Consider the following 24785-nt stretch of genomic DNA (forward strand, 5'->3'; position numbering starts at 1 on the left):
TATTTAGATATTTGATAAAGACATATCAATTTTAAAGCCTTGTTTCCTTTCAGTGCTTGATTCCATTATATATTGAGACTGGTTTATTCACTTTGTGCACGAGAAATACAAAGAATACCATCTGAAGCAGTAGAAACCTTTGTCAGCAAAAGATGTAAGATAACATTTGTCCTTAATGTAGCCCTCATGAAGACAAACCTTTCCTATCCACAATAGCTTGAAAATGGATTGGGGGGAACATGTAAAGTCACATATTACACAAAAATCATCCCTAAATAAAAAGGGCTAATCCTTCTAGGTATAAAGATGAAAAGTAATCAAAACCAGGAGATTTCCTATATATTTACAATTTTTTTTGTTCAGGACCTTAGACCTTTACGCTAATGGAAACCTTTACACTAATGGAAATGCCATTTTAACACAAAATGAGTTTAAGGAAATGCCAAGCATTTATAGAACGTCAACACAAAAACAACACGTATTGGTTATGAAAATGTAAAGCACAAACAGTTTGTGATCTATTAAATCAGTTAGGGGAGGGGCAAACAAAGTGGTTTATTCTGCCCATTCTTGAACCAGATGTTTGCTTCATGAAGATAACTCATTGGGAAAAGAAAATTTTTTTTATAAACCCTCTTTCAAATAACAACCTCATCCAACCCTTTCCATATTCACTTGGTGAGATGTACAATTCCAGTCCTCCCAGCAAAATGCTGCATAAAAAAAACAAAACAAAAAAAAACAGAAAACTACATTCCCCATCCTCCACCCAGTCCATTCATAGAACCTCTACTTCCTCCTCCACCGCTGCCATAGTAACTGCTGCCCATTCCGCCCTGGTTACCTAACAAGAGAGAGAGAATAAAAACTATAGGACCGTGAAGTTCACCAGGGAGTCATATACAGAAATCAGATGTTACATTTTCATTCTTCCCACAAAAGAAACAAAAGCTGCTTCTCACTGTTTTAAAAGGTCAATGCTGCATTTCTATATAGGTATAACTGTTAAAATCACTGAGTTTCTACATTACATGTTAGAAGTATGATAAATGAGAAGAGCTCTCAAAAAAGTTCTTGTAATCAATGCTGATTATCATCTAGGCAAGTAAATGATTTCCTGAACCAGAACATTTTTGTGCAGCGGAGCTGACACTCACTATAGTCATTGTAGCCCCCCATATTGCCTTGGCTACTGTATCCACTGGAGTATCCAGAACTCAGTTGGCCACCACTGTAGGATGACTGATTACCTGTAGAGACAGTGTGAAGGGCCATCACTTGGTATTACCCAATTTGGAATGAACAAGATTTTTCACCACACTATACTACAAACCCTTTCATGGGTCATACAATGCATTGGAATTATTGTCTTATTGCCTATTAGTTTCCCACCTGTTTTGTTCTCCCAATGTAAAATCAATTTATTTTTTTCTGAGTCATATGTAAGCTCCTAATCTATAGCTCCCTCCAATAAACCATACAATGTGTTGGTTCAAGGCCATAATTAATATTTTCAGTCAAATATGGATGTGTATTGTGTTAATATGGCCTCTGCCATTGCCTTTACCCATGCCACCCATCATCTGATTGCCATAGGCTCCATTACTGCCCCCTGCTGTTGAGTTCAGGAACAGCTCCACGTAGCGATGCTCTGAGGGGCAGAGACAGTGGGCTCATTAAAATCTATGGCAACAAGCATGTGGGGTTAAAATGGTTATATCAGGATGCAACAGTAAACTCACGCATGTTGGCCTTGTCTTTGGACATGGCTGCCACAGCATCCTCATGAGTGGCAAACTCTACATCCGCCTCCCCAGTAACTCTGCCATCTGAACCAACCTCGATATGGACACGCACGGGATTCAAGGGAGAGAAGAACTGAGGGAAATCGGGAAAAAGAAAAACATTTAACATGAACCCACTTATGTAAAATTTCACTTAGCTTTAACATCTTATAAAAATGCAACTTGACTGACTGATTGCTCTTTGACATAAAAAACAGTGATTTCAATTTAATCAGTAGCCCTGCGGATTTGCAGATGTTCAGAAATAAAAGAGGCAGCTGCTCGCTGACTTACATTGTAGACATCAGTCTCTGTGGCTCTATACGGTAGGCCCCTCATGTGAACACAATGACCTGTTGTACTCTGGAACGATGAGCCTCCGTCGCTGTAGCGCCCATCTGATACACCTGGACATTGATAAATAAGAGTAACATACGTTTTTACACAGACATTACTTCCCAATCTTATCAATTCATTGTTAACTGTTTGCAAGAAAGGACATAAGGCAGGTGATTATGTTCAGTAAATTAACCAGCTATGACTGCTTTTGATTAATTGTTGCATACCAATAAAATGTTCCAATTTAATACATTTACCTCCTCCATAGCCACCCCGGCGCATTCTTTCATAGGATCCCACTCGACCCATCATGCCGTAGCTGCGACCACCAGAGGGCCGATCATAAGGGCCGGGTCTCTGCATTCCCATGGACTTCCTGTGGGGCTCGTAGTGGGTCCGCACCTCAGCGCGGCTGCTCTTGAAGATCTCAATGTACCTGAGAGCATACAGATACCACTGTGAAGACTCTGGAAATGGACTGCAATCGCTTAAGAAAGACTGCATTTGCTCTATACTGATTCAATGGGACTATTCAGATGCTGTCATGGTGTGGCCCATACGTAGTGATGTCTTTGAATGAGACTTAACTGAGTAGATGAAAAGCACAATTTTTAACACTAAAGGGGGAAAAAGGAAGCTTGTCCAAATTGAAAAGTTAAAACTTTTTTTATGGTTTACCTGTATTGATAGAGATCTAATTGATTTATTGTGCTGTAATAGAGCACCCTGTGTCCTTGCCATGACAGCCATTGTCCTGGTTCTAGAGAGATAGGGCTCCTGCCCTTCTGCAACCGAGTCTAAAGCATTACCTGTGACAGTGGGCTCCAGATCCTTGTTTACAGCAGCCCTCTGATTTTACCACCTGGGAGACTCCTTCCCATTTGTTAACCTGGACTGATGTTTAGTGCTGAGGCACCACTGTTTTCAAAATAAATGTCTTGTATTCTCAACCAATATTCATTAAACATTGAACTAGAATGATGCCCAAGCACTAATCTTCCCATTTAATATTGTGAGTGAGTGGCACAGTTTGATCTAACATGACAATAACAGTGTTTGTTTTGTGAAGTAAACATTACCAATGTGTTAGATTTATCCAGTATCATTATAGTGTCAGTTCTGCATTTGGTTCAGATGTTGAAGGTGCACACCATAAGAAAAGCAACTTATCCAGCCAACCAACCAACCATCCCCACCTGTGCCCTATTCTTTCCTTGTGTTTCTTTAGAGCCTTTTCAGCTATATCCTGTGAAGCAAACTGCACGAAGGCCTCCCCCGTACTCCTCCCCTGGATGTCCACCGGCAATGTTATCCCATTTGGCACGATTTCCAACCCTTCAACCCAAGGACAGATAACCCCAGCAGGGGACATATTAAATCACATGCCCAATCACAGAGAGATAACTTTCTCTACAGAAAGAGATAGAAAACTTATGGAAAAACTCTATACAACATCACACATACCAGTTGAGCGTTAACCAGTGACTGGCCATTTAGACTACTTGCTTTTACTGTATTTTTGGGTAACAGAGAGGGATGAGAAGACAGAGGAAGAATATATGGAAAAGGGCACTATGTGGGATATCAGGATAGTATTGGTGTGTAGATGAACAGTAGATAACAAGATCCCGGTAAGTGACGTGTGAGCATTACTGTCATCACCTATTCTGACCTGGTCTAAGGATTGGCATGTTAGCAAAAAAAAAAAATCCCTTTTTATTTTTAATAAGATTATAAGCTGTCAAAAAAATGATTTGGGGAAAGAGACTAAACTCAGTGCAGGGGCCCCATTCTCGAGTATAACACAATTGACATCGGCAGCTTAACAATGAACCTATGCTTTACTACAAGATGCTTGTGTACTATACCCAATTCCTCAAAATGTATATAAAATACATGAATGTCTTGGCCAAAGATGATTATGATGAAGAAAGGATGAGAAAGGGTTGTTTACAAAAGGATCCTGCCCTTGAACAAAATTACAAGCAGTCTTTCATTAATTTCTCCTATTGTCATTACAAGCTTCCTTTTCGTGTGTCCTTTTTTTAACCAGTTGACAAAAAACATTTCTTTCATCATTCCATTGCAGGTACCATTTCGATGTTTTTTTTTTCTTACTGTTCCATTTATTTTAGATGGTTCAGTGTATGATTTGCTAAGTGGCCACGAGAGAAAAGATACAAGAAAAGGAAGATGGAAAAATGTCTAGCACTAACATGACTTCAAAGATGCTCTACACTGAACCAGTGACCATAACATATTCATACCTGAGAAGAATTGCACTATTTCCTCCTTGCTGCAGCCAAAAGGAAGGCCTCGGAGCCGGATCAACCCATCTCCTGCAGTCTCTGGACAGTTTGGACCAGTATGCTTCATTACCCAGTCCATTTCAATGCTGTTGGATTTGAAGACTACATCACAGGACATAAAATACACCACATAAATACACCATCACTTTCCACAGCAGTGACAATAAAATTCAGGTTTTTTTTAAGAGTAACTAGGGAGGTATTCATACACACCCTCTACATATCTGTGACCCATGGTTTCTCTGTCCTTTTTCACAGCAATTTTCAGGTCGTCTTCTGACTCCATCTCCACAAATGCCTCTCCACTTGGCCGCCCCTCTCTTGTGTAGGTAAAATGGATGCTGGTACCATTGCTGGCAATTTTGCAATCTAGATGGAAGAGATTTTTTTGGGGTTGTTTGCAGTTTAGATCAAATAAAACATTTCACTTGTTGGTAGGGTTGCCAATTCCTTGAAATGGAAATAAGGAACAGGGGACAGGGACATGTCTGTGAGTGTTCTCATTCATCCAGGTCATGGTTATCCAATCAAGTGCAACTGGACTTGGTATATATCCATGAAGACGTTTCGCCTCTCATCCAAGAGGCTTCCTCAGTTCGTGCCTTTCTGACTAGACGAAGCTAGTCTGACTGGCTGGTGATGAGACTCAGAATTTATCCTCTTGGAGTCGTTGTCAGAGATATAGATGTCCATGGCACTGCTGTCCATCCAAAACAAATATAATGTGCCGTACACTATACAAACATACTATATGTATACATATATATATATATATATACACACACACACACACACACACACACACACACATATATATATATATATATATATATGTTGGCAACCCTAGTTGTTGGGATCATGTCTAAACAGTTAATATACCTGAGAAGAACCTCTGTACTTCATCCACCGAGCAGGACCAAGGAAGACCCCGGATGCGTACCACATATCCGTCGCCAGACATAACTGTTGACGACTCCTGAGAGGGATTTTAAAAAAAAATCAAAATCTTAGATGATTGTGTGAACGAACTGTGTGCAGCAAGCGTAGACTGCCTAATGAGTCCTTGCAGAGGTGGTACGTGCCGGTAAATTGGGTAGACGAGTCCACTCCAACTCATTCACTGGCATGAGCAAGTGAATTAACCTTTACTGATTTCAAAACTATTACTATCTAACACCCCACCATCAACCCCTCTAGGAACAGTCCGACCACGAGAGCTACCACTTACACCAAAAAACGCGCGCCACCAAAGTCATGCTCGAGTTATTTGGTGACCCGGAACTTTCAGTATTTCAGATTTCAAAAAGTTTCGGTTATGTTTTGTAGTTCGTAGCAATTAATTATGTAATTGTTGGATGACGCGCATGTCCACACGCACACTACCGCACCCAGGTACGAGAACAAAAGCGGCCTTCACCCTGCGCCATGTTATTTGTGTTAGCTTTCTAGCTAGCGTTAGCTAACTAACGTTTACCCAGACGGACTCGCCGCAAAGTTAAGCCGTCAATAGCAGGTTGAGCGTATCAAAAATAACCAAACAAAATAAACATGAGTTGTATTGTGCCGTTATATTAAAACTTAGCGGTAAACGTGAATCAATTTTACCTGACAATTAACTAACGTAGACGTTACACGTTCTTGTACGGCTACTGCTATTGATGCTTTGCGCAGGGTTGCCAAATGATACCGTGACCATCCCCCCTTCAAATAACTGCAATAGGGAGCGCATGATTAACGCTACTGTTTCGTCTTGCGACACAAATCGCTCAATATGACGTAACATTTCTTAAAATACACAGAGGAATTATGTGTTTATATATTCGGCTTTTGCATGACCTTGAAACTGGTTAGTGATTGAGGTTTGCTAAAGGTCTTAAAAAAATCTCTAACTCGTCTATAATGGTGGTTTTTTTCTAACCTGGCAATTCAGCCTCTATAACTTAAACCAGGGGCGTCCACGCCCAAAGATGATGACGTTGCTGCCCCAGGCTGTGGCCTGGTGGCCCTTCCTATGCCTTACCCTGGGCCTACAAATCTTTAACAGCCAGTACCTAATGAGATAATGAGATACACTTTAACTTCTTGTGAACGTTGAGTATCTTTGATAATGTTTAAGCAGTCATGAGTCACAACGGGGCAGAATGGGGATACACCAGACAGAATCAACTCAGTGCTATTACATATCATAAAAATCATTACTTGAAACCTAATCAATCCGTTAAATCACCTCTTTGAGCAAAAAGACTCAAAAATCATAAACATATTATTGTTTGGGAAAACGACTATTTCTTGAACTAGCCATTGGGTATAGCTTCATTTGGATATATTGTGGACACTTTTCCTGGATTGCCACCTTGTCATGGTGGAGAAGCTTGCATGTACTAATGATCCCAAAAGCTATGCCGCTCCTGGTAGAGTCCTACAAGGCACATAGGTCAAGGGGGAGGTTCCAGATGAAGGGCGATCCAACAAAGATCTCGACGGCGGAACTGGCGGAAGACAATGCCAGTGAAGGCGGATGAAGGCTGCAACAGAGGGTGGTCCCCAATCATCTTGGTTCTCCATGCCACAGGACTCTAGCCACCCCCTGCCGACGACCGTGTGGCGGCTGCATGCGCATCAGCCTCTCCACGTACAAAACTATCACGTGCAGGCATCCTCCCGCAAGGATACCAGCAAGGACCTAGAAGGAGGGCAGTCATACTCGACCCCGAGTGACTGCTGATGGTGATTGTGAACATTTTTTTTTTTGCATCAAACCTGGACTGCCGATGGTGGTGGTGTTATTCTGCACAGAAAATCTGGCTATGATAGAAAGATTGCCAGTTTGAAAACTTGATGACGTTGATCTTCAACAGCTACATTTCGGTTGAAAATGGCTTACTGGCCCAGTTGATATTGTACGTGCATGGATAAGTAGACACGTTAGCCCTTGATTAAGGGGTCAGGCCCTTTAGTCGAGCGGTTAGCGATGCCTCCCGCGGTGCGGGAGATACAGGTTCGCGTCCCGGCTGCGTCGGTTCCTGCGGATGCCCCCCCGAATTTACTACACATGAGTCAGAAGTGGGATACGCGCGAGGGGGCAGTGTAAAGGGGATGGATAAGTAGACACGTTAACAGGTTCGACACTTTAGTCGAGCGGTTAGCGATGTCTCCCGCGGTGCGGGAGATACGAGTTCGCTGCGGCGGTTCCTGCGGTTGCCCCCCCCCCTCAATATGTTCAGTGGTCATCTATGCAACCAACACCAGTGGTACCATGAAGTTTCCAAGTGTGACTCTGCAGTGTAGTCACCACTTCCCAAGCAGCCACTCTTCCAGCAGTAAAAAGGTGCTGGTTTTAGCGGCAGCTGAAAATTCAATAATTGTGAACCTGTTCTCATAGGGTCACTGATTAAAATCTCAGGACTGTGGGGAAACAAGGGAAGTGAGAATGAGCGATCAACTGTACCCTTTTCTTCAACAATTATGTACCAGTGAGGCGTACCTGTGTAAGTTACTAAACCTATATATATGCCAGTGGATATCCTCAGAGGTAAAATAACGAAGTAAGTATGTAAGTAAAGTTTACTTATATACCCCCTTTCACAGAGTCACAACGTGCTTCACAATGAAATACAATAAAAATAAATAAATAAACTCCAACAGGATACTGTGGTAAATGTAAGCTTGCAGGTATGAATGGGTTGTATATGTACGGATCATGGAAATCACTATGCATCTGGGATTTCTGGAAAAGATCATGAATGTTAAGCAAACAATTCCGGTTTAAGAGAAAGTTTTAGAAAATAATGTGCCTATCTGTCCAGTTAAAAAGGTTTAAGGAGGGAGGTCTTTCAAAAACAATGAATGTAATTCCAAAAATGTGTCAATTAAATGAGAATAACATTTACTTGTATTACTTACGAGTAATAGCTTGAGACTTTTTCTTTTCATTTCGTCAAGCAAATAGTAATGTTTGACCGCTGCACTGCACTGCCTGGCCATACAAAGTCATTTATTGTACAAGAAAAAAAAACATCCCAGCTCATATAGATATTATATATATATATACACACACACACACACACACACACACACACACACACACACATATATACACACACACATATATACACACACACACATACACACACACACACACACACACACACACACACACACACACACACACACACACACACACACACATATATATATATATATATATATATATATACACACACACACACATGCACTGGATAGTCTACCCTTCTTAATGAAGATGATCAACAGCAGTGTAGAAAAACATAATCATTCCAAGGAAGACATTTTTTCACACATTAGACATATTTTTTCACATAAAGTGAAAAAAGCATCCCAGCTCAAATACATATTGTAGCAAATTCGGGGGGCAACCACGGGAACTGCCCCCCGAATTCGCTACAATATTTAACTGGATATTTTACCTTTCTTAATGAAGATGATCCATAGCAGTGAAGAAAAACATAATCCATCCAAGGAAGAAATTTTTTACAAAATAATGCTGATATTAGATTTTAAATGTAAACATCTAATCTTCTTCCCAACTTCCCAAGATTCTCTCACCGAGGACTTGATTTCCAGTTTCTGATATTTCCCCCCTCTATAATTTGAAAAAATAAAAATGCTGTGACCTTGACATCTTTCAGACCGGGTTTCCACACTTCAGTCAATATCAAACTTATAAATGGCCCATGATCTGCAATGTACTAATTTTGAAGAAAGTTATTACTTTATGTCATTATTATCCAGAATGACGCTATTTAAAATTCATAACTAAATGATTACAATTCGCAATAATTTTATTACTTATATAACTGGGGACATTTTAATCTCACATTTTATTTTCTGTGACAAGGGTTTACTTGACTGGGACTTGTAAAGCTAGCTATCAGTTTGGTTGAGCTACCATGTCATGTCTTGACGTTCGTTCAGCCTCGTGATATTGGTAAACCTAACATGACGTTGCGGGCTTTTGTTTGATGAGCATTTATTTCGACCAATTGCTGCGAGAGTCTTTCTAAAATAAACCAATAGGAATAGCGGAAATCTATTCGGCGGCGGTCTTTCTGAGAAACAGTACGTAGTGGGTTAGGTTGTTAGAAAGTTAATGGCTGGGGGAAAGAGATCCTCCTCAACCCTCGCTTCGGGAGAGTTTCTGAATTCCCTGAAGTAAAATCGCGCAAATATTCTACAAGAAAGAGCCTGGACGAACGTTTAAGTCAACAATAATCTCATCAATATAAATATTGTGAATATAAGTATGCAGGATGCAGTAGCCGGGACGGCAATGCTGACGGACGGCTTCGAGGACGAGATTGACTCGGTGACTCCTCGCTCCCCAGCGGTAGGGATGGGGGTAGGAGCAACACCAGGAGGAGTCGGACTCGGGGGCATAGGGATCGGTGTGGGCGGAAAGAAAGTACGTTTGTTCGGTGAGCCTGGCGGGCCTGCGGCAGAACGATTGGATTTTAAACTAGCGGCAGCAGCCGTCCTTTCTTCGGGTCCGGGATCCGGCAGCGACGAAGACGAGGTCTCAGAGGTAGCTACGCTAGCTAAACTCGCTAATCAGCGCTAGCCAACATTCCTCTCCTTGCGCTAGCTTGCGAGTTAGCTTGCTAACTACAGGCAACCACCCCCTCCCAGGCCGACGAAATTACGTAAAATCATCCGCCAGTTTATCTGTACATTGTCTGGTGACAATTCACATTCATATGGGATGTTAAACATCGGCAGTGTTTTGTGACACCTGCAGTTTTTTAGGGTTAACCAGTTGATATGTTTTATTTATGCGGCGTAGGCTGTGACCACGGCCTAGTTGGGGTGGAGAGACGACGGCCTCGTCAGTGCTGTCGTCTCTCCGTGCTGTTGCAGCACAAACACTCGGCGCAACTTTGCGGCTGGCGAATGGCTTTCTAGCCGCGGCAAATGGAAGGTGTCTGGAAAGCCGCCGGTTCACAGGGCAAACTAAACCAACTACCAAGTTGTGGTGCAATTACGTCACCTTTCAAAATTATGTAAATTAACTCTTTCAATTAAGTTTAAGACACGCTGGAGGCTTTCGTTGCCAAACTCATCGAGTTCTCGGTCGTCACGGCGCCCTATCAAGGAATTGGGATAGTTTCGGCCTCCACCAGTGTCTGCTTAGCAGCAACAATGTCAACTTGTTTTGCGCCGTCACAATTGTAAGCAGCCAGAGTCCATGCTGAGAAGTGGCCAACTTTCCATGTACTGGCAGTCATACACGGGGACAGGTGTGATGCATCCTGTCAGTTGAGATGACCCTCTTCAGGGCCCATTTTACATGTTCTTCGCTAGATGTGTTAATGTAAACGTGAATTTGAATAATACAGGAATGGACTGGTTCCCGTTTGGCGTGGGGTTCTCTCAAATTTACCAGTAATGATACCGTGCAGGATGACAAGGGTGTTGAGAAGGTGCACCTGTCAAGATTTGCATTATATAATAAAATGATTATCTTCCAGACTTGGGAAATTTGTCATCACCAAACATTTTTGTGTCCTTGGTTATGTTGGCTCTCTGTTTGGTTGGATGGTGCTTCATCAGTCAGACTGTTATGGAATTGAGCTGACCAGATCATGACATTGAACATGCAAGACGACTAATTGGCAAATATTTTAAAGAGACACCGTTGCTTAAGGCTCAAATTACATTTTAATGCTAATTTAGTGTAGATAAAACTTGAGCAATGCAGTTAATGTGCTCAAATTTTGGAAGTGTAACTATTTACTATAAATGGATGTTTCAAAGATTTATGGAATTGGAGTGGATTATGGTGCTATTTATTAGAGCATGTTGTTAAGCAACCTTTTTTTTACCTTCGTACCACCAACTTTCTAGCATTGAATGAAAAACAGATGTACCTTTTAGAAAAAAAACATTAAATGAGGCTGAAGCCATACATCTAAACCTGTTGGCTTGTACCCATGTCAATACATGCTATCCTCTAGTCTGTGAATCCAAGATGTTAAGTGGCAGAGGAAGAACAGTATTAACTTTGAAAGTGTCAGATGTTTAAATCTGATAGCACCTACACGTTTTTCCATGTTATGTTTCTCTGCTCTGATAGCGTAGAAGATGCAGCTAAAAAAGGAGCATTTGTTGTGATGAATCACCCCAGTGGAGAACTCGCTGCTCTGGGCAGCAGCTAAAATCCTAGCTCCAGGATTAAGCAGATGCCATTCTAGGCCTTTCCAGCTCAGAATACAAACAAGCTGGGAACTGTAGTTCATTAATTGTTAGGACTGATGGTCCATTGTTGATTTATTAAAGCACCATAGAACTACATCCCCCATGGGTCATTGTACTCTGCATTCCTATCGTATAGCTACATTCCTCCACATTGCCGAGTGCCGACTCCCCTCCAACATTAGCTCGCTGGGCCAGGCCTCACTTTAAAGCCCACTACTGCCAATAGTGGCTGTGGGTTTTCACTCTGTTATTGTAAGTAATTAGTAATTTTTTTGTACTATCATCCAAGCTGTCATGGATTAAGATATTTAGATGGTTACATTTTGCTTATTTGTAGTTCAGTAGTTTCTAAATTTTCAGCTTCTATTGAGTTTTAAACCTAGTCACTTCTTTTAGGTCCATTTTCATAGTGGTTAGACTGTGTCATCATTGTCATTCTTGGTATGCCTCGTGCTTGGTGAGATGCACAGATTGCAATTTTCTTGGCTGATTCCGATTTTTTAAAAAGTGACCTGCTGACTTAGATTTTGGCCGATTTCGATTTTTTTACCCCCTAAGAACTATAATTGACAGCATATACAAAACATTTTTGTAACTTATTTAGTGGAAATTTCAACTGTATGTTCATAATAAAACACTGACTATTAGATAGCTTATGTTTTCTCTAAAACTGCACCAAGGTTACAGGACCTTCTCAAAGAAGTGCTCCGGGTTAATGGAAAGCTTTTTTTTGTAAAAAAAAAAAAAAAACAGCTGAAAATGAATTGCAGTATTTCCACTTTATTCAACATATTTTACTTTCCCAAAGTAAATTATGCTTTTCGATATGTTTTTGTGTGTGTGGCTGTGACGTTGCGGTCTGTGTTGCTGTGTGTACAACGTGAACAGTCGTGTGGCGCATGCGTGCAAAATTTGACTGGCACAGAAGTGGATGTATCAGAGACTTACTGGCCAGTCACCGGTCATGGCCAATCAAGCTGAAAATCAGCTGATTCTGGTCACTAGCAGATCGATCGGCACATCTCAATTTGGTGTTTGGTACACACAATTCCCTCTCAGGGTTGACCTCGCTGAATGAATGTATTTACTTGTGTTGATGTTGGATGTGGTCATAACTGTATGTCTGTGTGTAATATGTCAAATGCTGCTTTCCATTTTAATTTTTAATTCACATCAAAATTCCTATATCCAGAAAATTCGCACCTTATTGTGCACACCTAAGCGTCTTTTCGTACATCTGTCCATCTTGAGACACCTGAAACAATGTTTTTCTCCAAGATGCCCTACCACAATGTTAATATTAATTTGGCAACTTTCAATCTGCTTAACATTTATTAAGTTGTTATCGTGGCAATATTTTTAATATATTAGATGGAGGATTTTGGATTATCCAGTGTAGTAAGTTTTGTAGTACTGATTTTGAACTTTGTGTCAGCTGTTATATGCCAAATGTTAATGAACATCTCAATCATAATCTGCAAACTTCACTTGTGGTTCAAGTATTTAAGTATATTTCACAAGATTTATTAGTATGGATGATATAATCGCACCTTAAAGGGGGGGCAAAATTAGTGCTATTTGTTGTAACAGGTTTTCTGTACAGTAGAACTGCCTGGAGGATTTTGAAAATCCGAAATGTTTCTAAGGCCTTGTTCAGACTGCAGGTAAATTGGATTTGTTTCTCAAATCAGATCTTTAAGACAGCCTGTCAGCACTATTATTTGCAAACGATCAGATTGGATTTGTGTCCAGACATCACCAAGCTATCTTCATGGGTTGCTCTGGTAACAATGTAGGCGTGAGTAGCTATGTTTGTATGTTGGTGACATCGTTTACCAACGCGGAAGCATGAGACATGGAGATCCATCATCCCGCCCTCCAAACAATCTTGCTCTAAAGTCGCGATGCAGAACTCCTCCTTCGCACAGGATAAACTCAGTGACGGAGGAGGCTGGTATACATTGCGATGTTCCATGCTGCAGTCATGGTGGACTCCACTTTTGTCACTCTGGATTTGATGTTATTGTTGTGTGTCGCATTGCGAGTGGCATAAAAAGACAGTTTGAAATCCAATTTGGGCAGCCAGCGTGTCCGGACTGAGAAGCATCTGTAGACATCCGATTGGAATCGCATTTCAAACCAGGTCCAAATATGGTTTAGTTCCGATTTGCAAAAAAAAAAAAAAAAAAATCATTTCATGTCTTCTTTTTTTTGCTGTCCAGACTTTCAGGATATGCCAAAAAACTAATTTGTGCTGGCAGTCTGAAAAAGAGCCAAGACTACTGCAGTATGTGACATAGGCAAAAGCACCAAAGTTCAGGGATGAGTCTGGTGCTGTGCATGGGGCAGCTGACTCTCAGCTGAATATCCCCATCTATGTGGGGTTTTGATTTCAGTCTGCAGCATTTTCTGTGTTGGATAGCTTCTTTCCTTGTGTGCTCTTAGAAATGAAATGCTACAGAGGACCTTGTTTTAAAATATATGCAAAAAACAAAAAAGGCGTGGATAGTCAGTGCCAATAAATAGGCATGCACAAAAATATACAGAACATTAGGCAGTGCATCAAGAAGTTATGCTAAGTCATTATAAATTATTTTATACATCTACTCGGTGTTTCATGTTACATCAACAGACTCATGTACACTACTACTAAGCTGAAGGCTATTTTGCTTGGTTTTGGCGTATCAGTCAACTTAAGAGAAGCCTTGATAAAAGGCTTGAAATGGTTTTTGCTTAGGAAGGTAGTATGGGAATATTTGTTGAGTTTTTAATGGTTCTCGTATGTAACATCTATCCTTCTTCTCAGGTGGAGTCATTCATTTTGGACCAGGAAGACCTTGATAACCCCATCATGAAGACAGCGTCAGAGTTGCTGTTGTCCAGCGCTACAGATGGAGTAGATTTGAGGACTGTTGACCCCGAAACACAGGCTCGTCTAGAAGCCCTACTTGAAGCTGCAGGTACGACTTGTTTTCCAAATTTGTTTGAGCAGCACATGACCTAACCTCTTTCAATTATGACTTGACCAGCTCCTGAAAGGGTGTATCAGTTCTACTCTATGAACAACCTCACCTGACTAGCCTTAATCTCTATTTAAATGTGTTCCGGAATCAACTAACTGCTTTCCTTCTGCCTTCCTTTTCATCCTTTTTTGAATCTAAGGTCTTATTTTCTGTACCGCCTAAGGCTAAAACAAAATAAAGGATCTGCTGGTTCTGCAAGTTTTATATCGGCACATGGTTTGGAAGTGATTTGAGTAAATTAGAACATGTAATCTTGGTGCGAGAGTGACTGTGTTGACTAATCCATTAGGTCTGTGTCCTGGCCCGTTCAGGGTTTATGAACATGACCAGGCAGATTAACGGTGCACTTGCCTGGACCTCCAAGGCATCTTTAGGCTATGTTGAAAGGCTACAGGCTAATCTCAGATCTATTCCCCTTTGTTTTCGCTTAATCTAGTAAAGGGCTAGGGATGTTATATAATTGGTTTTAGACAGGTTAGAAGTTGGTGGATGTCACTAAAAAAAAATAAATAAAAAAAAACACCTAAGAGATATCAGGCTAGTTTTTAAATAGCGACTTGTTGAGCGGAATTCTGCAAAGTCCTGCAATTGTAAAGGGGCAGTCAGTGTGTAGCAGGATAAGAAGGACACAAGGTTTCAGACAAGTTGTCATAACTAGAATATCAATCAAAACTTAAGTTAGGAATAACAATAGCATAGAGACCTTTGTGGAGACCTTTAGATAATGTGCATCATACATCTACTTTTTATGGAAGTAAGACATAATGGCATAAACTTACAAAACAAACTCCTGATAAATATAGTCTAGAACCCGAAATGAAATTCGTTGCCATTGAGTCAAAATGATGGAGAATAGAATCGCTCAGCATACATCGAGAATATGCTACTTTTGACTGGTGTGGGGTGATATGGAAAATATGATAGTCACAGGGGATTTTACACAGTATTGTAAAATACCCTATAAATACATTAGAATACCTGCTTACATACATACAAAAATAACGTGTTTAAGAATATGAAGTTCATCACGTTGAACTTGAAAATGTAAAGTATAATATCAAACCAAAACTAGATAACAAATAATACTCCCTAAAATATTTCAGACCTCATTTTATGGGAACTTTTGGGGTAATAGATTGTCATCATTAATTGAGACAACAAAACTATATCACGATATGACAATATAAAAAAATTCATCAAGATATGACACCGCTGAGAGATGATAAACGATAATGGTGAAACTCCATCACTCACTCAGGCACTCGCTCAGTCACTTACTCACAGACAACCAAATGTGTGTAGGACTGGCCCATCTGTTGTGGTCCAGCCAAAAATCCTTTGGCCGTATTTGTAGTTAATACAGTCTCCCTAAAGTACAAAGTAAATAATCTAGGGAAGAGAGTTTTTAACTTAATTTAGCAGAAACTTCATGCAGAACATGACAGATTGCCACTTTGCATTACATTATGATAGTATCTTAAAAAGAATGGCTCATTTGGTCTAAAATGTCATACCACCAAATTGCAACAAAACAAGGTCTAAAGTAAACTGCACTTACTTCATAGGCTAATACAAATTGAAATTTGTCTCAGTGAGACATGAAAAGCAAGCAGATTGTGTCTTTCACATAACAGGCCCTTTTCATCAGAGGAATGCATAGTACCCATCTTTTCCTCTTAGGTCAAAATGGAGTGATTGTCCCGAAGTAGTTTAGAAGAAATCTTCGTTGTTGATCATCTCATTGGTAGACTGGGAATAAGAATTAGCACAAAATGTTAGATGACAATAGTCTCATGCATACTGTATTAAAGCTTTTAAGATGGATAAAATGTTAATGTTTAGCTTGTAAATGGTCAAGTATTTAGTGACAATGGGTTTATGGGTAAACACACAGTATCCCTCTTTCCACTGTTGGTCAAACCTGATGCAGACTTTTTCAAAGGATGTTGCCACTTTGTCACAATGCTTGGTTAACAAAGACAGGACTATTCAGAAACTCTAGACCTTCTATAGGACATGTCCAAATAACCAGCAGTAAAGTTGGTCCAAAATCTGGTGGTAGTGTATTAGGAATTTACCAAAAATGCCCGCCTACCAGCCATCATAATTGGCTGACATTTTATCGCAGTTATTGCAGCAAGCTGTGAATTGGATAATAACAAGCTGCCTAATGTTGATTCTCGAGTTTTAACATTAACTGCCCAAATCACTATTTTGTTTGATGCTGCCTAGCTACAGTTGGTTGCCCTTTTTTTTCTTTTAACTTAAAGTGTACACTTGTTTGAGTTTTTTAAGCTTGATTTAGGGCTATGCGATATGACGATATTGTGTGACGATAGAAAAACATCTTATTGTTTCATATTATGCTCTATCGTTTATTTCGTTGTCACAAATCACACTTTACAGCAATAATTTTCGTCATTTGGAGTGTGTCCATCTTTTGCGCGGATCACACTAATAAATTACTCTTTATGCATGCTCAATAATGAAAGTTGAATCAGTTCATCTGGACACAATGTTTATTGGCAGAAACATTTCATCACTCATCTAAGTGACCTTTTCTATCTAAACTGACTGCAGGTATGCCCACCCTTAAAAACAATACAGCTGCATAATGATCGAAACCAACAGTTAGTTTCATATTCAAATAGGCGTGACCATTAACTAGAGTTTCAATGGCCATGTGTACTATTCACCGAGGATTTGGGAATGTTTGCAATCACATTGTAAAATGGCGACAACTATGTGAGGAGGGAACAACCATCCCTGAACCTAGTGGGGGGGCCTAAGAGTACATCTGTCACCATTTTACCATGCTGTGATTAGAAACAATATGTGTACTGTTCACAATCTTTTGTGAACAGTACACATGGCCATTCATACTGTAGTTGATGGTCACACTTATTTGCATATGAAACTGATTGTTGGTTTCGGTCGTTATGCAACAGTATTATTAAGGGTGGGGATAGCTGCAGTCAGTATGTTTCTGTCAGTAAGCGTTGCGTCCAGATGAACAGATTCAACTTTATTTGAATAAATTACTCTTGTTGGCTTTTTACTTGGGAAGCTTTTGTTGCACTTGCAGTAACGTAACTAGTGTAGTTGTCAATGCTCCTCCGCTCCACTGAGCTCTGTGTTTGGAGGGGCTGAGCCCCGCCTGCAGTGAAACAGCAGAGAGGAGACAAGAAACTAATGTGACCATAGATGACAGCAAAATGCAGGAGAGACTGTTTATTTATGTTATGCACCTAATTTATATGCATTCGTTTAATTTCAGCTCAGTTTGAGAGTCGCGCTGCTCTCTGTGGTTCAGCGAGGGTGGGGCCATCTCACCACACCCTTGCAACGTGTGCACACGCTGGGGGGGGGGGTACAGACCAGAAACTATTTATTCATTGAATTTACAGAAAATGTGCTATATCATGATATGTATCGTTAATTGTATATGAAATTATCTATATCGGGATATGCGATTTTGGTCATATGTCACACCCCTAGCTTAATTGATTCAGTGGCTGGCTAGTTTGTTCAGGTATGAGATTGGAGGCGTCTAGTAAATGTAGTTATAAGAACATTCTGGTATTTCTCTGAGGAAACCAGGTGAACAATTAGATCCAGTACTATGCTTGAGTTCATGAGGTAGCCTAATTTTGCTTACAGTGAAATGATGGCTGGTGAATTGTCCATTTAGGCTAGCTTGAGTTCTTGCAATTCTGTAAAGAATCAAGGGAAAAAAGACATTAATTTAAATCTCACAGATGTGCAATAACCATTCTTCTGTGATTTGTAAAATTAATTTGAACCCAAAGTCCTACAGTATAGAACCACTTCATTAAGACTCAAAATGGGGCACACTTGATTTCTTTGTTTTCAACCGATATGTTTACATTGTGTCAGATCTACTGTATGTTGACTACAGGGGTCAGTAGATATCTGTGAGATAAACACGGTACAATAATGAGCAGCCTCACAGACCTGCTTCCTCTGCCTTGGGGGGTGTTGCAAAATCTTTTTGACAGCCATGCTAAGTTTAGACTGAGTCACAGGCCTGGTGGTAAAAACACAGAAGGACCACAAGGAATGGAGCTCACCTCTGCCTGGCTGGGTTGAAGCATAGGCAAATGCTTTAGGAGCAAAATATTATAAAACCATCACTTTTGCTTTGCTCTTCTAACTGAAGTTTTGGATTTCTCTTAAAAAGTGTAAAAAAAACACAAAAAAAACAATTGCAGATTCACTAAATCACATGAATGGTCTCTCTGGCTGGGAAATGGTCTTTGCCCCATCTTGTGAAAGAAGTCCTTCAGTGTAGGTCATCAGAACAAGCTGTTGGCTTTTTTTTTCCCACTCCTGCTTGCTCTTCCCTTCCCCTCTCTGGCTTTCTCCTCTCTCTTGCTAGACCCTCAAACACACGTGCGTGTGCGCGCGCGCACACACACACCATTCTTTCCTTCCTCCCATCTGTGCCTCCTCCTCTTGTTGACCACTGTCTCTTGTTTCTGTTTCTCACATTTATTTCTCACACCATCTTTAATCCCCAGTAAAGTGGACTATACCTTTTTCTCTTCTACAATTAACAGCCTGAACCCAATAAATTGCTGTTCATCAGTTGTACAGTATAGAATGATCATCAGCAATTACCTGTAGTTGCTGCATTTATCTACTTTCTTGTCAGAGTGCTGGTATTTTATTGAGAGTGTATCTAACTAGAGTTGAAATATTGTCACCCAATCCTAAAAATTATGGAATAATTGAAATGACTATTAGAATAATCATGGTATCAAACCAGTAGTTTTGAGGATAGATAGTTCTGGCCACATTAACAAATGCTTGTTTGTGTGTGTGTTCCGTTTTTATTGATGCTGCTACTAACCCTGGATTGGATTGGATTGGATTGGATTGGCTGGATTGGACTTGCTTCTTCATCTGGTCTCTGACTGGGTGTGGTTGTGCTGCCCTCTGGTTTGCCTTGCCCTATGCACCTCTGCCCCCTTGGTGTTCGGCAGGCATCGGTAAACTGTCCACTGCCGATGGCAAAGCTTTTGCAGACCCCGAGGTGCTACGGCGATTGACTTCATCTGTGAGTTGCGCCCTGGATGAGGCTGCAGCAGCCCTGACTCGTATGAGAGCTGAAAATACACTCAACGCCGGCCAAGCCGACAAGTATGTATCTCACCCATACTAGCACTGGAATTTATTGATTTATCCCACATATAGTCTGTTTATAGAGTAACGGGCTATTTAATCCAAATATGATAGCTGTCCTTTTGTCTCAGGTTTTATTGGCTTGTAGGTGGGTGCCTGGGTGTGTGGTTTTTTTGTTGTTTTTTTTTTGATAGAAGATTAAGTTGTAGCAGTCAGATCGTTGGGCGAATGTGTGTTCTCCTGTCACAGTGGCAGTAATCGTAGCAGTCTGGTTATTTTCAGCCGTAGTTTAGCGGAGGCATGCTCAGACGGTGACGTGAATGCAGTGCGCAAGCTGCTGGATGAGGGACGCAGCGTCAACGAACACACGGAGGAGGGAGAGAGCCTTCTCTGCCTCGCCTGCTCAGCTGGCTACTATGAACTTGCACAGGTGTGTGTAGGAGAATGTTTGAGCATGGGATGAGAACTGCTATAGTCACCAAAGGAGAGAGAAAATCTTGATAGTCACAAATTAATTATCTAAGGATGATTCACAAATGGCCTGCGGCTCCTCTCCACAGTCTCCAGACTTTGACCCTTTCTGCTCGTCCACAGGTATTGTTGGCCATGCATGCCAATGTAGAAGACCGGGGGATCAAGGGAGACATAACACCACTAATGGCTGCTGCCAGTGGAGGTTACGTGGACATTGTCAAACTGCTGCTGGTTCACGGGGCAGATGTCAATGCACAGTCCTCCACAGGTGAACCTCTCCATCAATCACACACTTTGGGGGAACTCATTTTTTTCTGCCCTAGTGCTATGGTAATTTCTTCTACGACATTTTATTTGACTAGTTTCAATATGTACGCCATCCTTTACTCCCTCAGGCAACACGGCTCTAACATATGCGTGTGCTGGTGGCTTTGTGGACGTGGTCAAAGTGCTTTTGAAGGAGGGAGCCAACATTGAGGACCATAATGAGAATGGACACACACCCCTGATGGAGGCAGCCAGTGCTGGCCATGTGGAAGTGGCTAGGGTGCTCCTAGAGTACGGTGCAGGCATCAACACACACTCCAATGAATTTAAGGAGAGTGCTCTCACACTCGCCTGCTACAAAGGTAAGAGCTTATTGGACCTATATTTCTCATTTGTTACGATATTCTTCATGTGTGGGGCTAACTATTTCTTGTTACCCTTCTAGTGGTATAGTTTTTTTCTTTTCTTTTTTTTTTTAAAATGAAGTAATATTGGCCTAACTTAATTCTGTATTCTTTTCATGCTACTTTTTATGGTCCATAAAAGGGATAGGCAACATGATCCAGAAAAGGCTGGTGCGGGTGCAGGTCTTTGTTCCAACCAAGCGGTTACACACCTGACTTTATTAGTCAACCAATAGTTTTTGATAAGGACCTTGATTCGTAGACTCAGGTGTGTGACTGCTTGGTTGGAACAAAGACCTGCACCCACACTGGCCCTTTCTGGATCATGTTGCCCATCCGTGGATCAAGGTCCTTATAGCAAAGACTATTGGTTGACTAATGGAATCAGGTGTGTAACTGCTTGGTTGGAACAAGACTATTGGTTGACTAATAGAATCAGGTGTGTAACTGTTTGGTTGGAACAAACTGTTGGTTGACTAATAGAATCAGGTGTGTAACTGTTTGGTTGGAACAAAGACCTGCACCTATCCGGTAGGTGCAGGTCTTTGTTCCAACCAAGCAGTTACATGCTGGAGTCTACAAATCAAGGTCTTTAGCAAAGACTGTTGCTTGTCTAAGAGAATCAGGTGTGTGACTGTTTGGTGGAACAAAGACCTGTGCCCACACAGGCCCTTTCTGGCCAATGTTGCCCATCCCTTTACTTTTTTTTTATCCTGTTTTTATTTATTCACTGTTTTCTTATCATTCTCTTCGCTTTGTCACATAGTATAAAGCATATTGCATTAATGTGAAAAATGTGCTATAAAAATCAAGTTTGATTGATTGACAGATATTCTCTCTACAGGTCACCTGGACATGGTGCGTTTTCTTTTGGAAGCTGGAGCAGACCAGGAACATAAGACAGATGAGATGCACACGGCACTAATGGAGGCCTGCATGGTGAGTATCTGACCTAAACCACAATGCTTTCATGTGGTAGCAGTTTAAAGGCAGATGTTTAAATCTGAAGAATTGTAGATTCTATCATAAGTCCCCCCAGATAGGGTTAAGCTCAAAGCCGGGGGGGGGGGGACGACTTGGGACTCAATTTGTTGTGCTTAACTTCTGATAAACTGATCTTTTTTCTTATTCATATATTGCATGTTTCTAGCCTTGGTCCTTTCTTCCGCAAGTGCTCTCCTTGTTTGTGACTGTCAGCGTGCTTATCTCTGCACTTGTTGCGTCTCTCTCTCCGCTGTCCCAGGACGGCCATGTGGAGGTGGCGCGGCTGCTGTTGGACAGTGGTGCACAGGTCAACATGCCCGCTGACTCCTTTGAGTCACCTCTCACCCTAGCAGCCTGTGGAGGACATGTTGAACTGGCAGCCTTGCTCATAGAGCGAGGAGCCAACTTGGAGGAGGTAATTTAACTCCTGTTGAGGTATACACATAACTCCCCTAAGCAAATGTGGAAAATTTGGGTTAATCCGGTTTTCTTCCGTTTTGAAATCTTTGTTTTGAATTTGATTAACTGAATTGAACATAATTGAAATAAATGGCCAATTCCTATGCATCCCTGTGCTGCCCTGTTCATCTGGACTTTTTATGTAGTTGTATGCCCACCTATAATTTTATATAGTGGTATTTTGTTACTTTGAATTAGACGGTAGGATTCATATTGCCTAGTCATTCTCATCATGTAGAACATAATATAAAAAGTTGAAGTCAAGGAAAGAAGGAATGGAAAAACAACTTAAGAAAATTTGAGGGAACACAAACGGATGTAAGCACATGCAAAAACAGTAACCAAGTATTAGACAATGGACTATACATGCCTAAAAAGAAACATGGGATAAGCTTGCAGTGAGTCGCCTGCCCCTATACTTTCTGATCTGTTGGTACTTTTGCTTGTGTCCAGGTAAATGATGAGGGCTACACCCCCCTGATGGAGGCTGCAAGAGAAGGCCATGAGGAGATGGTGGCACTACTACTTGCTCAAGGTAAACAAACCAGACCTTTGACTTGGCAATGGCTTAGCCTGGACAGTAATATTAAACTGGGGAGTTCCCATTCTCCCAGGTGGGTGCTACACATTGGTGACGGTTGAGGTGAGTTTCCCCCATTCACTGTAAAGCACCATGGGTGTCTAGATAAAGTGCTAAATAAATGTAATCCATTATTATTACACGACCAAGGGATTGACAGCATGATCCAGAAAGGGCCGGTGTCGGTGCAGGTCTTTGTTCTAACCAAGCAGTTACATGCCTGAGTCTACAAATCAAGGTCCTTAGCAAAGACTATTGGTTGACTAATAGAATCCAGGTGTGTAACTGCTTGGTTGGAACAAAGACCTGCACCCACACTGGCCCTTTCAGGATCATGTTGCCCATCCCTGGTCTGTGGGATGGACAACAAAATAGGAGACTTGGACTTGTTTAGACCAACCATGTTGGTCACAACATTTTACATCAAATAAGCTTTGTATCGTACTAGTACAATAACTTGTTATGAGGGGTGTGGGAAATGATTGATATTGAGAGGCATTGTAATTCTCTCATATAATTTAACGTCTCGATAGAATGGTCCTTATTATGGATTTAGGAATAAGTCTGGGATTTTCTTTTTTTTTCTGTAAAAAAAAAATGCGCTAAACGTGTTTGATAATACAGTTGGCCAATGTATGAGAACAGTCTTCAGTGGAAACACACTGAGGTTATTTTGCTGTCCAGAGAATTTTGGGTACAACAGCCAAGTGTGTTACCGTAAATATTGCTGCTGTGCTTTTCCAGGAGAAACAGGATCCACTCCCCGTTGATTGTAGAGATGCTCCGATTCGATATCTGAATTTGGATAGCAACTGATACCAAGAGCTCTTTTTTTCTTGAATGTTGTTGGTGATGATGTGTGTGAGATTACATGAGGCTGTGGTAAACCACACAGCACTTATTAAAAGAGCCAAACATTCATTAGATTTATTCCAAAGCAATTTATACACGGAGCTGTAGGAATGCAAATTGCTATGGCAACTCATTTAATTTAATTGACTGAGTCAACTTGCTTTTTTTCCCCCCTCTCAAAATTACCCTATATATATATATATGTACTTTTTTTTTACCTATGCTATAATAATTTCACATTAAAATGCCAGATTTTTTTTTGATGGTGAAAGATATAAAACAACATTGTAAGTGGTGATCTGGAAATCCAACCATCAGCCAAAACATTAAAACCACTGACAAGTGAATAACATGGATTATCCTGTTAAAAAGGCACCTGTCAAGGGGTGGGATATATTAGGCAGCAATTGAAATGTCAGTTCTTTAAGTTGAAGTGTTGGAAGCAGGAAATATGGCCCAAGCGTAAGAATGAGCGACTTTGACAAGGGTCAAATTGTGATGGCTAGATGACTGGGTCAGAGCGTATATAAAATGACAGGTCTTTTGGGGTGTTTCTGGTATGTAGTGGTCAGTACCTACCAAAAGCGGTCCAAGGAAGGACACCCACTGAACCAGTGACAGGTCATGGATGCCCAAGGCTCATTGATGCGCGTCGGAAGCGAAGGTTAGCCCATCTGGTCCGATCTCACAGAAGAGCGACTGTAACTCAAATTGCTGGAAAAGTTAATGCTGGCTATGATGGACAGGTGTTACAACACACAGTGCATTACAGATTGCTGCATAGCCGCAGACCATTAAGAGTGCCCATGATGACCCCTGTCCACTGCTGAAAGTGCCTACAATGGGCACGTGAGCATCAGAATTGGACCATGGAAGAAGGTGACCTGGTCTGACGAATCACATTGTTTTACATAATGTGGACGGCCGGGTGCGTG

General features: G+C 41.1%; 2 protein-coding genes across 9 annotated transcripts in view; one reads left to right on the plus strand and one right to left on the minus strand.

Annotated features, from left to right (window-relative positions):
* Window positions 1–50: 50 nt before the first annotated feature.
* On the minus strand, window positions 51–6092 carry hnrnph1 (heterogeneous nuclear ribonucleoprotein H1). Of its 2 annotated transcripts, none has more exons than XM_056284444.1 (11): window positions 6038–6092; window positions 5312–5408; window positions 4646–4801; window positions 4391–4534; window positions 3320–3458; window positions 2381–2559; window positions 2079–2191; window positions 1743–1878; window positions 1568–1651; window positions 1158–1250; window positions 51–844 (listed from the first exon to the last, which is right to left on the minus strand). In XM_056284444.1, exons 2-11 carry the CDS (start codon window positions 5391–5393, stop codon window positions 750–752), a joined length of 1221 nt encoding a protein of 406 aa, XP_056140419.1. In that variant the 5' UTR covers window positions 5394–5408; window positions 6038–6092; the 3' UTR covers window positions 51–749. The 2 variants fall into 2 exon arrangements, with proteins under 2 accessions (XP_056140419.1, XP_056140492.1); XM_056284517.1 differs by having other exon boundaries at window positions 793–848.
* Window positions 6093–9573: 3481 nt separating this feature from the next.
* ankhd1 (ankyrin repeat and KH domain containing 1) overlaps window positions 9574–24785 on the plus strand; it is a 54923-nt gene continuing 39711 nt past the window's right edge. For 4 of the 7 annotated variants that reach the window (XM_056275857.1, XM_056275863.1, XM_056275876.1 and 1 more), the window contains exons 1-9: window positions 9574–9992; window positions 14469–14622; window positions 19692–19848; window positions 20098–20260; window positions 20425–20572; window positions 20700–20933; window positions 21820–21914; window positions 22219–22374; window positions 22872–22953. In XM_056275857.1, coding sequence (XP_056131832.1) covers window positions 9714–9992; window positions 14469–14622; window positions 19692–19848; window positions 20098–20260; window positions 20425–20572; window positions 20700–20933; window positions 21820–21914; window positions 22219–22374; window positions 22872–22953 — 1468 coding nt within the window. In that variant the 5' untranslated portion in view covers window positions 9574–9713. The remainder of the gene's footprint in view (window positions 9993–14468; window positions 14623–19691; window positions 19849–20097; window positions 20261–20424; window positions 20573–20699; window positions 20934–21819; window positions 21915–22218; window positions 22375–22871; window positions 22954–24785) is intronic. The other 3 variants (XM_056275870.1, XM_056275883.1, XM_056275901.1) reach the window with 1 other exon arrangement.

Source organism: Lampris incognitus, chromosome 1 (genome assembly GCF_029633865.1).
Source record: "Lampris incognitus isolate fLamInc1 chromosome 1, fLamInc1.hap2, whole genome shotgun sequence".
In the NCBI taxonomy this organism is placed as follows: domain Eukaryota; kingdom Metazoa; phylum Chordata; class Actinopteri; order Lampriformes; family Lampridae; genus Lampris; species Lampris incognitus.

Coding starts and splice junctions, on each gene's coding strand:
- hnrnph1 (XM_056284444.1), bottom strand. CDS start 5,393: ATGTCTGGCGACGGATATGTGGTACGCATCCGGGGTCTTCCTTGGTCC. Junction 2,192..2,380: donor CCGGGGTGGCTATGGAGGAG/GTAAATGTATTA, acceptor ATCAATGTCCAG/GTGTATCAGATGGGCGCTAC. Junction 1,652..1,742: donor CAAAGACAAGGCCAACATGC/GTGAGTTTACTG, acceptor TCTGCCCCTCAG/AGCATCGCTACGTGGAGCTG.